A 14,923-nucleotide genomic window follows, 5' to 3' on the forward strand; every position below is an offset into this window, starting at 1 on the left:
TAAGAAATTTCCTTCTTTTTGGAAAATAGATTAAATTTATACTTTTGATTTGTTTAATAATTAAATAATTATTCAAATAACTGCAATTGAGGTAATTGTTGATATTCCTTTTCTGCTTAATTTTTTTAGTAATTAGAAATTAATTTTAGTTATTTGTCGAACCTTTATAATCTCATTTATTAAATAGCAAATTATTATTTATAGTATTTATTACTTGTCAATACTTAAAAATCTTTCAGTATTATTAGCAGCTTTTATCAATTAATATTTTTTAATATTTTTAATATTACATCTAATTTAAATTTGATATTTTAGTCATAGTAGACGGCAACTTTTTCAACTAATTAGTAATATTAAAATTCATATTCTATTCCCTATATATTTCTATCATTTATAAATTTAATTGTTTCCAAATATTATAGGATTTACTAAGCTTTAGAGTAATAAAAGTTTTAAGTCAGGTAATTTCAATATAAAATACACCAAAATGTAAGATTATATCTCAGTGAAAGAATTGTGATATACTCTAAATATCAAAAGAAAAGTTTGTGATTATTTACATTTTTAAAAGAAAAAAGAAAAAAAATTAAATTTTCAATTCACGCCTGTACACAAATTTGAGGCGTATTACATAGAGATAATTAAAATTTACAGAAGCTTTACTAATGTTTCAATCAAAATCTAAAACAAAAATTTAACATAAAAATGTATGAATATCATTTTAATTTGTAAACAAAAACCAAAAATTCATAACTATATATTTGCTTTAATATTCAACTCATATTGTAAGAGTTAAAAAATAAATTAAATAGGCAATATAAATTTTTTGTAATATAATACAAAATTACGTTATAAAACTAATAAACTTACCCGATGATTATAAAATAGAGGAATTAACTCAATTCAAATAGAATGTAAAAATAATTAAAAAAAGTACTACAAAAATTTACTTTATTATTTGATTTAAAAAGTTAATAATTCTTTAAAATTTTATCCAGTAGTGAGTTGAACATTAATTATTAGAATTCAGCATATAGTGTAAAATAGAGACTATATTAGATTATTTCCTTTATTAAATCCTTCCTTAACTAGCTATGAAATCAAATATAAATATTAATTTTAAAAAATATCTCTTTAAAAAAAAAATCAACCTGCTTCTCAACTATAATTTAAATATTGTATTTAAAATAAAAACAACTCAACTTCAATAAATAAAGTAAATACCTAATGAACAAATACCAAAAGGCTAATATCAACTCTCCAAATTTTATAAAAAATACATCTTCTTTATTGAAAAAGATGAATGATCTCAATCAAAGGGCTTAACCATGTATTATGATCGTTGATGATTAACAAATAAATATTTTGGCTTTAAAATTAATATTAAAGCGTATTGGAATAGAAGAAAACAATATTATACAAGCAAACAGCGGCTAAGAAGCTTTGTAATTGCTTGAAGATAACAAAAACATAAAAATTATCTTTATGGACATTGAGATGCCCGTCATCAATGGCTTTTAAGCTACTCAACTCATTAAGAACCGTAAATAAAAGTAATCTGTTAAAGAGCAATAATAAATTATCAATATTATTGCTTATACAAGTCTCAATGACGATGAAACAATATTAAAATGCAAAGACGCTGGGATGGATTATTATTTAGAAAAACCATGTAGTCTAAATTCAGTTTCTAGTGTTATCTAAAATTATTACTTTATATGATAGCACCTTTTTAAATATTAGAATAAAGGTACTGATTGCCTATATTATAAATAAAATAAACTCAACCAAGTCTTTTATTTATTAAAAATAATACTTAACCAGCACCATAATGAAAACAAAATACTTAAAATTGCAATAAAAATCAATAGTTAATAAAAATTCTTTCTATTGATTTTAATAATTAATTAACAAATTAAAATAAATACTCTATAATAAAAACTCTATCCAAAATAATAATTAAATAACCACTCATCTCTCATGCCATCTTAATCTTTTATTTAAATTACTCTTATATTAGAATTTACTTTTGTAAATGTTTCAATTTTTATACATAAAATATGTACGAACCTTATTACTTTAAATCAAAAATCATCAAAAAAATGAATCTTTATTATTTGTTTCTACAAACATTAAAAATCTTTGAAGTCTGTCTGTCTATTATTTTAAAGTTTTCTTTTTAAATTTATTGGTTTCTTTTGTTTTGATGTGGAATAATTTATCGAAATTTATTAAGATTACAAATTCACTCATAGAAAATGATTAAATGGTTATCAATAATATATTTACTGTATTTATTTAAGAATTTCTTTATTTAGGAATAAACCAATAAATACAATTGGATTAGATAGAGATAATTTTATTTTATTAAGGATTAAATTATGCCTAACTAAATCATTTTTTCATTAGCAAAAAAATAGAAAGTTAATATTTATTAAAAAATTTTTGTAAGATTTTACTTGAATATATTACTTAGCTAATATAGAAAAAAAAAGTCCAATATGATATTTTAAATGTATTTGATCAATTAATACTTGACTAAAAAAGATGTATTTCTTATTTATTTAATAATTTATTTTTTATTCTTTTCTAAAAATAATGTTTTGATCAGTAAATCTGAAAAATACTTAAAAATCAATAATTCTTAAAATAGAAAAAATTTTAACAAGATTGTATCATTTTATCAATAATATGCATAATCCAAATATTTGTTAACTCAAGTTTTGTAGGACTTTTTTTGAATTTTTAATCGATCTTTATGAATCTTATAGAAAAAGAACTTATTTTCTATCACAAGTTAAGTTATTTTAATTTATTTATAATTTTATTTTAATGAAAAAAAATTTGTATTTTATTATATCTCACATAATTAATTAATTAAACAATAAAAGATTATGTAAACTGTAAGTTTTAGATGAAAATATTTATAATAATTTTTGCATTTTGAGTTTTTTACTTACTTTTAAAATATTTAATTTCTTATCACAATCAAAATTAAAAAAATTAATATTAAATAATATTGTGAATTTAAGAAACTTTTTTGATGAATCATTTTTTATTCTTAATATGATCCTTAATGTATCAATTGATTGATTGATTTATAAAATTTTTAATCAATATTTTATTTAGTACAATTCATCACTAATTTATTTATAGCTATATTTTATAAAATAATAAGTTTTAGAGTTAATTAAAATAGAATCAACAAACAAACAAATAAGCAACCAACCAATCAATCAATAGTTAATTATATTAGTTTAGGATAGGATATAAATGGAGGAAAGGTCTTTTAAAGTATAGAGCTTTTTCAAGAATCTAGTTTTATTTTTTTTTGTAACTACGAATCAGCTTGTTTGTAAACAATTAATAAAGTTTTTATATGAGTATTTGATTGTCTTTTTGTACAAAAAATGCTTCATCAAAGCAAAATTAATTACTTAAATAAGTAAAAAAATCATATTTATCTTTTGTTTATTTAAAAATAGATTATTTTTGGGTTATGACACCAGATAAAGAATAAAGTGATAGATGGAATACGGCATAAAAAGTTTTAGTTTGGATAGAAATAGCCATTTAACTTTGTATATAACTACTTATTTTTTATTAACTATACAGATATACCCCAGATGAAATTATGCATCTAATAGGAATTGAACGTAGCTTTAAGGAAGAAGGTGAAGATTATATGATATAGCTTCCAGAAGAAGTATTGGATAAAAAATTTAGGCTATTATTTATTTTATTAACACTAGCTTTAGCTGTAACACATGGCTATGCAAATTTAAAAGTGGAAAATTCTGTTAACTAAAATCATTATTAACTTTTTGTCTATTCGATAATTTGTATCTGTAACTGGTATGAAGCCAAAATGTATTTAGGCAAATTTGATATAATAATAGGGAGTTTAGGATATTTGCTAAGTGCTCTTATAGATGTTGGCAATAAAACTCGACAAGAGATTTTCTTTATCTTTATTTCTTATGGCTTCTTTTTTTTAATTTACTTCTATATCTTCTTATTCTAGTAGTATGGAATCACACTATAAAATGAATAACCAAACAATGCTTAATATTTATAAAAAACACCTTTAGACCCAAAAATAACAATTCTCAATAGTTAAGACGATGAAGCATAAAATAGGAATCTAATTAACCAAGAGTAACTTGATAGACAAGGTTAGTCTTAATCAATAAAAAAAGTTACTATTTTTTAATTTCCTTTCTCTCAATCTATCAATTTAAATAGTGTTAACACAAAAAAAATATCTCAGTTTACATTTGATCCATTTTAATATAACAATACTAGAAAAACTGTATAAAATGGACTTAATACTCTGAATGAGAATATCTTGGACAATAAGATATCTAAAATATTAAACTCTTTTAATTAAAACTCATAACCTAATAAAATTTAATCCTTCCAAGACAGTATAAATTAGCACTTACAATTTTATTAGGGTATGATAGATAAGTTAGATTCTGCTATATTTGTAATAGGAGGTCCTAATAAAGTTTTTGAATCGCTTAATAAAAAGGCTTAAGTGTTTTTTTAGCCGTATTTCTTATAAAAAGGTATTGAAGATTCATTAGATTACAAAAGTATTTTTGATTTAATTAATCTTAAAGATTTCAGTAAAAGCTGCTATAGCTATTTAGAAACGTTAGGCATCTCTAAGATACAAATTCCATGTCCTGATTCGCCTATGGACACTTTCTAAAAGAAAGGAACACTTGCTAGTTTCTAATTTTAATAAAACTAGGGCATATCAAATCATTCTCAGTTTTAAAAGTAAAACTCACCCTTTTTGAGTCGTTAAGCTGTAAGTTAAAAAAGCTAATTCAACTTCAATTACAAAACTTAATAATCAACTCTAAGTTAAGATTAAAATATAAATAATGAGGAATTCTTAAATAAATTAACCTTGCAAGACTCAAAGAGATTGAAAAAAATGTATACCTTTACTGAAGTAAGTTTGCTAAGTCTTTTGTAGAAGTTATTAGAGAATAAATAAAAAGTTTGCATGTAGCATGAATATATTGAAATCATTGAGTTCACTACTGTTAAAGAATTAGAAGAAATTTTAAGATTTGTTCAAATCAAAATATATGGATTCAAATCAAACGGTGATGACTTTTTATTTATATAATTTGTAAAAAATCAAGAAAGAGAAGAAATGATGAGATAAACAATTCATAAGGACATTCAGTACAATACATTTAAAACACTTTCACATGAATTAGGAACAAGCATTAACTTTATGCTTCTACTATTAGATTGTATTTATTTAATTTTTATTCATACGAAACAATTTATTTATTTATTTTACTTTTTATTTTTAAAATAGCTGCAATAGTTGACAAGTCTATTTCATAAAAATGCAAAGAAGATTACATATTTGTAAATAAATAAATAAATAGATTTTTTTATTTTGAAATTTTAATTATTTTAATTTTAATTTATCAACTGTTAAAAACAAATTAGAACTTATATAACAACTCGTAGATGCTAAATTGCATCATATAAGACATTAGAGATTATCATAATCATTTAAATGGAGGTCTGAAAGTTTAAATTAAATCTACATAACTAAAGTCATTGATAATAAATACATGTTTGATATTTTCATAAATGATCAAAATGAAAGAAATTGATTTAGAGTTTCTGATTAGTTCAGATGTGCCTTAAATAGTTTTCACAGATAAATAAAAAATACAATAAATTCTTATACATTTAATACATAACGCTATTAAATTTTCTAAATAAAATGCTTCTATCTGTGTCTCTGTTAGCTTGATCTAAGATGAATTAACAAAACAAAAAATAGTATGTATAAATGTAGCAGACATTGGCGTAGGTAAAATATTTCAAATAAAAATAATTTCTATAAAAAATATAACATTTATATATAGGAATGGATGAGGAAGAATAGTTGAAATTAAGATAGTTACTTGACAATATTTATTAATCATAAAAAGTATCAAAACATTCTTCTGGTTTCGGATTTGGTTTAACAATAAGTAATATTCTGGCAAAAAAGCTTTATTCAACTCACAACTCTTTCTATGAAGGAAATGCATAAGCCAGTTATATATAAAAAGAAGAATATCAACCAGGAATACATTTTACATCTAAAAAAAATGTAGGATCAGAATTTCGTTTTTACATTAATGCAACTGATAGCGAAAAGTTAGTTGAAAATTCAATCAGTAGTGCAGAAAAAAATATTCTCAAATCCAAGACTTAAAAGTTTAGGGTAATTAAAATATAATGAAATAATCGATTTATAAAAGAAATTTTAATTACTTATTTTTTTTTATATTAAAGATTAATGAATATGAATATTTTGAGCATGAAGATGATATTGAAATTTCTAAAAAAGAATACGCATAATAAAATGTAGAAGTTAAAGTAGCTGATCATTTGAGTGAAATAGATGCTACTTTTTCTGTCTAAAGAAGCCTCCGTCCATTATCAAAAAAAATAACATAAGTATTTGAAAAAATCTAGAATACTAACAATTAAAAATAAATAGAAAAATCTAAATTTGGAATAGGATTTGATCCTTTATTACTTAAAAGTAATCAATTATTTACAGTTTAGTATCAGTAAAGATTTATTAAAAAAATAAATTTGATGCAGCTTCTGTTTTCAAAAAAGCTGCTTTATTTTTCAATTATAATAAATCAAAATTAATACAATTACCTAGTATTACTGATACACATGAATTTATGAATTCAAAATCAATCTTAATTTATTTTTATCTATCTAATAAGTAGAGACAAATACTATCTAGCAAGATAACTAAACAGATACTAACAATAATAAACTTACAGTTGGCCGTAAAGGTCAGAAGAAAATAACTTTGTCTTACTTGATTAATTCATAATTTAGTAAGAAATCAATTACATTTAATCAGAATGACGATGTTGAAGAGGATGTATAAGTGGGAGTAATGCCAGTTTTCACTAAAAATGTTTAGACAATAAGTTAATGCTATAAGATTTTAATAGTAGATGATGAGATGATGAACATATTTGGTCTAAAAATGATGTTTAAGATATTGGGTGTTGATTAAGGACTCCTACTTTAGGCTAACAATGGAGAAGAGGCATTAAATATATTCAAATAAAATATACTAAATGAAAATAAATAATCTTAAATAAAATTAATAGTTATGGATATTAATATGCCAATAATGGATGGTATTCAAGCAACAATAGAAATTAACAATTTTATGAATTAACTAAAGGGATAAAACACCGATTTTTTAGAGACTAACATTGTAGCGTGCTCTAGCTATGACGACTATGATACAAAATAAGAATGCATGAATGCAGGCATGATTTCCTATATTTCGAAACCCTGTAACAAAGAGTAATTAACTCATATAATCTAAAAATATTACCTCAAATGAGAAATAGATAGATTGACAAAAATAAATTATTTCGCTTTTTCTAAATTATACAAATTCGAAAGAAAGCTTTTTTATAAAGTAAATATTTAAAATTAGTAACAAAAATTTGAAGCATAGAAAAAGAATAAATTTTCTTTTGATTATAATTTATTTTACAGTATTAATAAGCTTGAATTATATTTAGTAATAGTTCAATAAGAACCAAAAATGTCAAATATAATCAAAGCTTTTTTTTTAATATTTTTTATAAATTATGGATTTGAAAACAGTATTCGTATATCCGTTTTATAAAAATAGTGTGTATAAAAAAATTCTATATTCCAATAAATTGTTACAACGCTTTTTAAAAAACTCTTAGCCTATTACTTAAAATGATAAAATACTACATAAATACTAAGTTTTTATGCGAATTACAGATGATGATTAAATAAACAAAGCAATTTAAAAGCTTGAATTTCAAGTATAAACAATATATTAAGCGAATCTGAATAAATTTATTATATTTACTTTCAAATGAATAAATATACACCTATTAAATTGTATGTTTTATTTTCATTATTGTAAAAATTTAATTAATTTAAATGGTAAAATATCTATTCAAATCTCATTAAAATAATTAAATAAATTATCAAAAATTTAAAATCAGAGTGTCAAAAATCATAAAACAAACCATATCAAATTAATAATTATAAAAGCAATTTTTAAAAGATATGGAAGGAATATCTAAAGAGGAGCTTCGTATCCAATACGATAGTCTAGAAAATAAACCTCAAATGGGTTTTCAAATTCTACTTTCAAATATTTACTTTCTTCTAACCAAAGGCATAGTCACGAACTAAATAATAGGATCAAGTGGCAATTCATTTATGCTTAAGTGCAACTAAAAGACACCAAATGGTATTATTATTTTAACTGTCAGGGCTATTATGGTTAACAGCTATAGTACTCTTTCAAATGCTGTTGAGTTATATGAGAATTAGGTAGATATAAAATATGTATCAGAATATATTTAAGTTTATGACTCCTTCTGCTACAATAAAAATGATGAAGTAATGAATTACGTGAGAAGAGGATTTTATCGCTACACAATTGATGAAATGTACAAGCTGAATTCATCATTCAAAGGCTAAGGTGTTTTAAACCGCTTTGACCTTATTTAAAAATGGATAGACTAATTGATAGAAGCATTATCTTTGCTACATGAAAGAGGACTCTATCACGGTGGTGTTAAGGCATCTAATATCTTTGTAGATGAAAATAGCAATTAAATACGTATTATTGACTATGGATTTTACTCATCTCATGTAAATTTGATGAATTAAAATTACTCTAAAGATGTGTACACTCCATTAGTCTTTAATGAGCTTGCAAATTCATTCGATTAGAAGAGGTTTAATGATATTTATGCTTTAATTATTTTAATCTATCAAATGGCTTTTGGCTTTGATAACTCCCATTACTAGATAAAATAGCTTTAAAAAGGAATAACATTTAACGATGAGGATGATGGAAGAGATCACGAATCAGATGATACTTACGAATTTAAGTTAAGGATAATTAAGCTTGTTAATAAAATAGTTTGTAAAGCAGCTCTAGGAACAGAAGAATAACGCAAAAAGATTACCTTATTCTATGTCTCAGATGTGCTTTAATAAAAAAGAAATGTAGAATCTTTCTAAAATTCTCCTAAACACATAGCTGAAACTCTATAAGTATTTGATAATGGTTAAAAAGTGGTTATTTCAAGTGAAAGAGTTTTAGCTGCTGCATAACCATAATAATAAAATTATGATGGCGACTCTAAGACAGATTATACCCAAGAAGAGCTCTATCTATAAGAAATGATTTATTAATAACAAAAGTAGCATGAATAAGAACAAAAATAAATATAGTAGTAAATTTATTCGAATGAAAATTTAACTTTATAACAAAAAATAGACGTTTACAAAAAGTTAGACTATGAAAAATATTAACACAGTAGCTCTTAAAATAGTACATCTAATATCCTAAGTCCAGAGAAAAATTAAGCAGTAATAAGCCCTCTATTTTAAGTAAATTAGAGTCATCAGCTTATGAGTGAAATTTAAGAATAATAAGTTAAAATCGAAAATTATGAAAAGGAAAAATAATATATCAATCCAGTCGAATAAGAATAAAAACTTGATTAAATTTTGTAAATGCATAGATAAGAAAAAGATTTGATAATTAATTAACAAAATTCTGATTAAATAAATTCTACAGCACTGGACAAATAAAATTCTAATTTGGTTCAAGGCTTCCTTTAAGATAATAAAATCATAAAATCATGTTTTGATTTTAATTCTCCAATAAATACATAACCTACTTCAATTTCTTAACATATACGCACATACTCGAGTGCTGTTTATGATCACGCACCTAATTCTGCTCAAATTGTTGAAAATCCAGAAAAAATTTAAGTTACACAAGAAACCAAACCTGATGAAATAGATACTTAATAGAATAAAATTTTAGAAGAAAAATATGAAGATTTTTGGGTGATAGATTTATCTCATAAAAATAGTGTATAAAGAGGAGCAGATTATCATCCTAGTAAGTACTAAGAATAAATTAAATAAGCTTAATTAAAATAGTAACAAAATGAAATTGAAGACATTTACACTCAAGTAAATTAGAGATCAAATCAAAAAATGACAATATAATAAACTTTACTTAAATAAATTGAATAATTTGATAAATAATAATAATAATAATAGTAATAACAACCAGAAAAAACAATTTAATAAACAGCATTTTAACAAGATTCTCATAAGGATATTTCTACCAGTTAAAATTGTGAAATCAAGACACCATACATGAGTACTGAATAAATCTTATCTAACTCCTAAGAAAACTAAATAATCAGATTTCCAAATGGAGCTATTCAGTATGAAGGTTAGATATAAAGTGGATAGAAAAATGGCTATGGAGTACTCTACAACTGTAATGGCACAAAAATGTATGAAGGAAGCTTTAAAGATGATTTCTATCATGGTTTTGGAATGGAATATTATGAAAATGGTTAAATTCTTCATTAAGGAAATTTTGAAAAAGGATTATTAAATGGATTTGCTAAAACCTTCTACAAGAATGGAAGCCTATGTTACGAAGGAGATTATGTTGAAGGCATATGCCATGGAAATGGCACAAAGTACGATGAGAGCTCATCAAACTTCTAACAAGGTTAATACTAAAATGGAAAGATGATAGGAGTTCACAAGAAGTACCAATAAAATGGCTAAATAATATTTGAAACTAATTTTAAAAATAATAAAAGAGATGGAAAATCTATTGAGTATCATTAATAAGGTGGTATTAGCTTTGAGGGAACATATAAAAACGGTAAGAAAATGAATGGTATTGAATATGACCATGATGGAAATAAAATACATGAAGGTGATTATGAATAATACGAATTTTGATTTCAAAAAATCTATTTCCCTATTTATTTCAAAAGAGATTTATAATATTTCTTCATTAAACTTTAAGAATTAATATAAATTTCTATATATATATCTATCTATTTGTATCTTAAGACTCTTTAAATTATTTTCAAGCAAAAATTATTTTTATCACAAGAAAGTATTTATTTTACTTTATAATCTAATACTAGATTCCTTAAAAATAAATTTTAAACTATTTTAAAACATATTCATTTAAACATTCCTTGAAAGAATTTATATTAAAAATTTTTCTTTTGCAGATAAATAAATTTTTTTTTTATGATAAGTATTAATTTTTGTATTTTTTGTCTAATCACTACCAATTAAAATTCTTTTTCAAAGACCTATCTTCTTATTTTTATTTTCCAGAAAAACAATTTATTAACAATATACTTCAGACTTTATTTTGTTACAATCTTAACTTTAAGAGCACTTGTTGCTATAATTGTTAGCAGATTTTTTAAAAAAGCAATAAAAAAGTATTTATATAAAACCTTGACAATATTGGCACCTCTATAATTTGAGTATAAATTTTGGTCAGAGGGTGGTCACTTTAGATAGTTTTTACTTTCAGTTTCTCATAACTTAGTCGTTTACTCAAAATTCATTTTATCTAAATAAAAGCTTCATAATAAAAAATAATAGGTTTTTTATAATAAAATCCTTGTTTTAAACTATTTCTATTTGGTGATAGTTAAATTTGAAAATTGTCAGTAAAATATTATGAAATAAATTCAAAAGGAATTATATTAATAGTTAATTAAATAAAGTTTGTTGTTAATAGAAGTAATTTTGATTAAGCTATATTATAAATGAGTTAAGGAAATGTTGATGATCCTGCTCTAATAGAAAGCACGCCTGTAAGAACAGTGAGAAATTTGAAAAATAGATAATCTCTCACAAGCATCAAAGGAGATGGTGAAAGTGAAGATAGCTATGATAATGTAAAATTAAGCTTAGAATTAAAGAAATTACATTTTAAATTAATTAACAAACTAAATCCAAACAGACAAGCGAATATTAAGAGTTAGGGTAAAGCTAAACTCAGTAATCTAGAGGTATTAAAAACCAAAAAAACATGGAAGAATATATTAAAAAGGTAGAATAATTTTCTAACGAAATGAAACCAAGTTTCTAGAGAAAATTTTAGCATACATCTGCAACCACAATTCAAATGAAAAGATTTTAAAGTCAAGAAGATAATAAAGTTACTTCTAGAACATCGATGCACGATACTTCTTCCCTTTAAAAAAAATAAGTAGAAGGAAATGGCAGCACTCTTTATGAATTAAATTCAGAAAACACTGTTCCCGTAAAAAATGAGAAAAGAAGTAGTGGTGCTACTGCTTTTGCTGTACCTGTTTCTTCTTATTTAAAAAATAATAGCTAACCAACATAATAACTACCATATGGATCGTAAATAACAAGTGTTGAACAATCTTAGATATATTTGTAGCCTCTTAATGATAAAACCAATAATTTGTAATAAGCTGACCGCAAATCTTTCAGAAGGAACAAGATGAAAGTAGGAACATTGAATGATGCAAATATGGGCTATGGAACATTATAAGAAGAAAATGGACTCTAAGAACTAAATCAAAAAAGCTAATACGTCAATATTGATATGGAATATGCTATTTAATTTGTAATGACCAAAAGCAAAACTATTAGAGAAAAAATTGAAGATGAAAATATCTCTCTAGATTCGATCAACAAAGCTGTGTTGTAAAGCAGAGCGTTTAAAATTCACTATAATATGTTTTTGTAGAAATAAGTTGGACTGAAAATATTAAATCCAGAATTTAAAAACGTTAGTAAAAAGATGTTTGAAAAACTAGAGAAATTTTTTATAAGTTAGCTAGAAAAGGAGAAAGAAAATAAAGAGTTGCAAAAAAATTATAAGACTTAATCATAAAATGTCTAAAATCTACTTTAAAGTAGAATGTAATAGCTAATGGAAGAGATGAATAACCCAAACAAAATTATTCTCTCTAATTGATTGAGTGACTTTTTTAACAAACTAATTCAAACTAAATAAATTAATAAGTTTTATAATATTCAATTTAAATTAACAGCAATAACTATTCAAAATCTCTCAAAGAATAATTCGGTATCAATATTAGATTATTTTGTAAATATTTACTTTGAATTAAATTGTATGCAATACAAAATATTACGTCAAACATAACTGCAAAATCATTAATATTTATGTTTTGGTTATTTTTCTCGTTTTAGGTAAAATATTATAAACATTTTTTATAAAAAAGATTTATAGTGCAATAGTAAATATAATTTGTGTAAATTCAATGGTTTTTAGAAAATATGATGTTATATGTTTTGTACTTAATACAAAGTAAGCAGAAAAACATGTAAAATAAAAGCAATAAATAAAGTATTTAAACTATTAACATGAAAAATGTGTATTGTGTTGTGTTACAAATTTTTAATTACAAATAATTAATTTTTATTGATTTCTATGAAAAAAAAAATGTTAAAAAGCTTTCGCAATTTAGAGTTTTTAAAAAATTAATATCCAGAATTTTATTAAAAAATAAGGTTCATTGAAAAATAATAAATAATAATAGAATAAATATATCTACTTAAAAAAAAATACTTAAACTTTAATTTTATAATTCTAAAAATTTGCAAATATGACACGTTTATTTCGCACTATTCTTTCATTTAAGCTAATTTATTGCATATTTTCTCAGATCGTATTATTTTTTTAGAATTTAACTTATTTAAATAATTTATTAGAATTTTTATATATAATAACCTAAAATTATTACTTAATGATTGCTTTTGTTCTGTATATATATATCCCTTTCACAACTAACTAGTTGATCCTACATTTTATTATTTGTCTACAAATTTAAAACTTAAGTTTTTTTATATAATGCATAGAGAAAAATATTTAACTATGTTAAAAATATTTCTGTATAAGAATTAGAAATTTAAAATCAATCAATCAGTTGTATTTTAATTACAATAAGAGGAAAATAATCGTAGGACATCTATCCATATATATCTTACAATAGTTAAAAAAATAACAAAAAAAAGGAATTTGAATGCACTGAAACAAGGCTGAATCGATTTTATTAAATATTCAATAAGTGCTTGGAGAATTAACAAATTTGTCACATAATTATTATTATTTTTAGCTAAGAGGATTATTTTATTATATTTACAAATAAATAATTGTACTCACTATTACTATTAAAGATTAAAATTTTAGAAATAAATCTAGTTGATAGAAAAAGACAAACAACTTAATTGGTTTTAAAACAATTTAGCTTTTGAATTGCTATTGTAATAAAAATATTTATACATTTAAAAATTTTTAACTTTTATTTTAAATTTATTCAATAAAATTAGAATAACCTCAGTCTAGCTCTGAATCAAATGTATTAGGATTCAAAAATATTCTTTAACAATCTATTACAATATCTATCATAATCTTTAATATTAAATAGAAGCCAACCTAAAAAGATTATAAAATATGTGTGTAAAATTTTTAAATAATTCAATTTAAAAATGCAAAATAAAATATTAATTTTAGTTTATTTATCTACAAATACTTTAATGCATTTTTATGAAATTTTTTGTGATTTTTGTGGAAAATTAGATTGAATTTTACATAAGGAATTTACTAATACGCTCAAAACTTGAAATTTTAAGAGAGAGTATATCCAAATTTTATATCGTAATTTATGGTGTATCGCAACTTGTATTTGGGGAGAAAGTGCTTTAAAAGAAAAAGAAAGTAAAATATTTAAAGATAAAAAAGAAAAAATAATGACAATCACATAGATAAATAAATAATCAATATTTATTTTTAAATGGAAACAGTCAGTCAGTCAAGCAATTTAAAAAAAGGCTGTTAAGGTGTATATTTTATTTTAATTAGAATGGAAATTTTCAGCTGAAAAAAAGATGAATGAATTTAACTAACATTTAATTTTGCATGTTTTTTCTTTGTATTTTCTTTCTTCTATTCTTTGTTTATCTTGCCTTCTTTTGCTTTTTTGCTTCATTCATAACTCAAAAA

General features: G+C 22.8%; 4 protein-coding genes across 4 annotated transcripts; all 4 read left to right on the forward strand. All coding sequences in view use genetic code 6, as the record gives it.

Moving 5' to 3' along the window:
• Positions 1-1,299: 1,299 nt before the first annotated feature.
• TTHERM_00334430 (response regulator receiver domain protein) lies at positions 1,300-1,722 on the forward strand (the record flags this gene model as incomplete). The annotated part of the gene is made up of 1 exon (XM_001017511.2): positions 1,300-1,722. The coding sequence occupies one exon, from the start codon at positions 1,300-1,302 to the stop codon at positions 1,720-1,722; it is 423 nt and encodes a 140-aa protein (XP_001017511.2).
• Positions 1,723-3,273: 1,551 nt separating this feature from the next.
• On the forward strand, positions 3,274-7,414 carry TTHERM_00334440 (response regulator receiver domain protein; the record flags this gene model as incomplete). Its single annotated transcript, XM_001017512.3, has 7 exons — positions 3,274-3,355; positions 3,486-5,276; positions 5,345-5,397; positions 5,482-5,854; positions 5,910-6,253; positions 6,325-6,577; positions 6,777-7,414. 7 exons carry the CDS (start codon positions 3,274-3,276, stop codon positions 7,412-7,414), a joined length of 3,534 nt encoding a protein of 1,177 aa, XP_001017512.2.
• Positions 7,415-8,025: 611 nt separating this feature from the next.
• TTHERM_00334450 (MORN repeat protein) lies at positions 8,026-10,854 on the forward strand (the record flags this gene model as incomplete). Its single annotated transcript, XM_001017513.3, has 1 exon — positions 8,026-10,854. Exon 1 carries the CDS (start codon positions 8,125-8,127, stop codon positions 10,852-10,854), a length of 2,730 nt encoding a protein of 909 aa, XP_001017513.1. The 5' UTR covers positions 8,026-8,124.
• A 755-nt stretch (positions 10,855-11,609) lies between these two features.
• Positions 11,610-12,874, forward strand: TTHERM_00334460 (hypothetical protein; the record flags this gene model as incomplete). The annotated part of the gene is made up of 2 exons (XM_001017514.2): positions 11,610-11,819; positions 11,885-12,874. The coding sequence occupies exons 1-2, from the start codon at positions 11,688-11,690 to the stop codon at positions 12,872-12,874; spliced, it is 1,122 nt and encodes a 373-aa protein (XP_001017514.2). The 5' UTR covers positions 11,610-11,687.
• Between the last annotated feature and the right edge of the window lie 2,049 nt (positions 12,875-14,923).

The sequence above is a fragment of the Tetrahymena thermophila genome (assembly GCF_000189635.1).
Source record: "Tetrahymena thermophila SB210 genomic scaffold scf_8254610, whole genome shotgun sequence".
Classification (NCBI taxonomy): Eukaryota; Ciliophora; class Oligohymenophorea; order Hymenostomatida; family Tetrahymenidae; genus Tetrahymena; species Tetrahymena thermophila.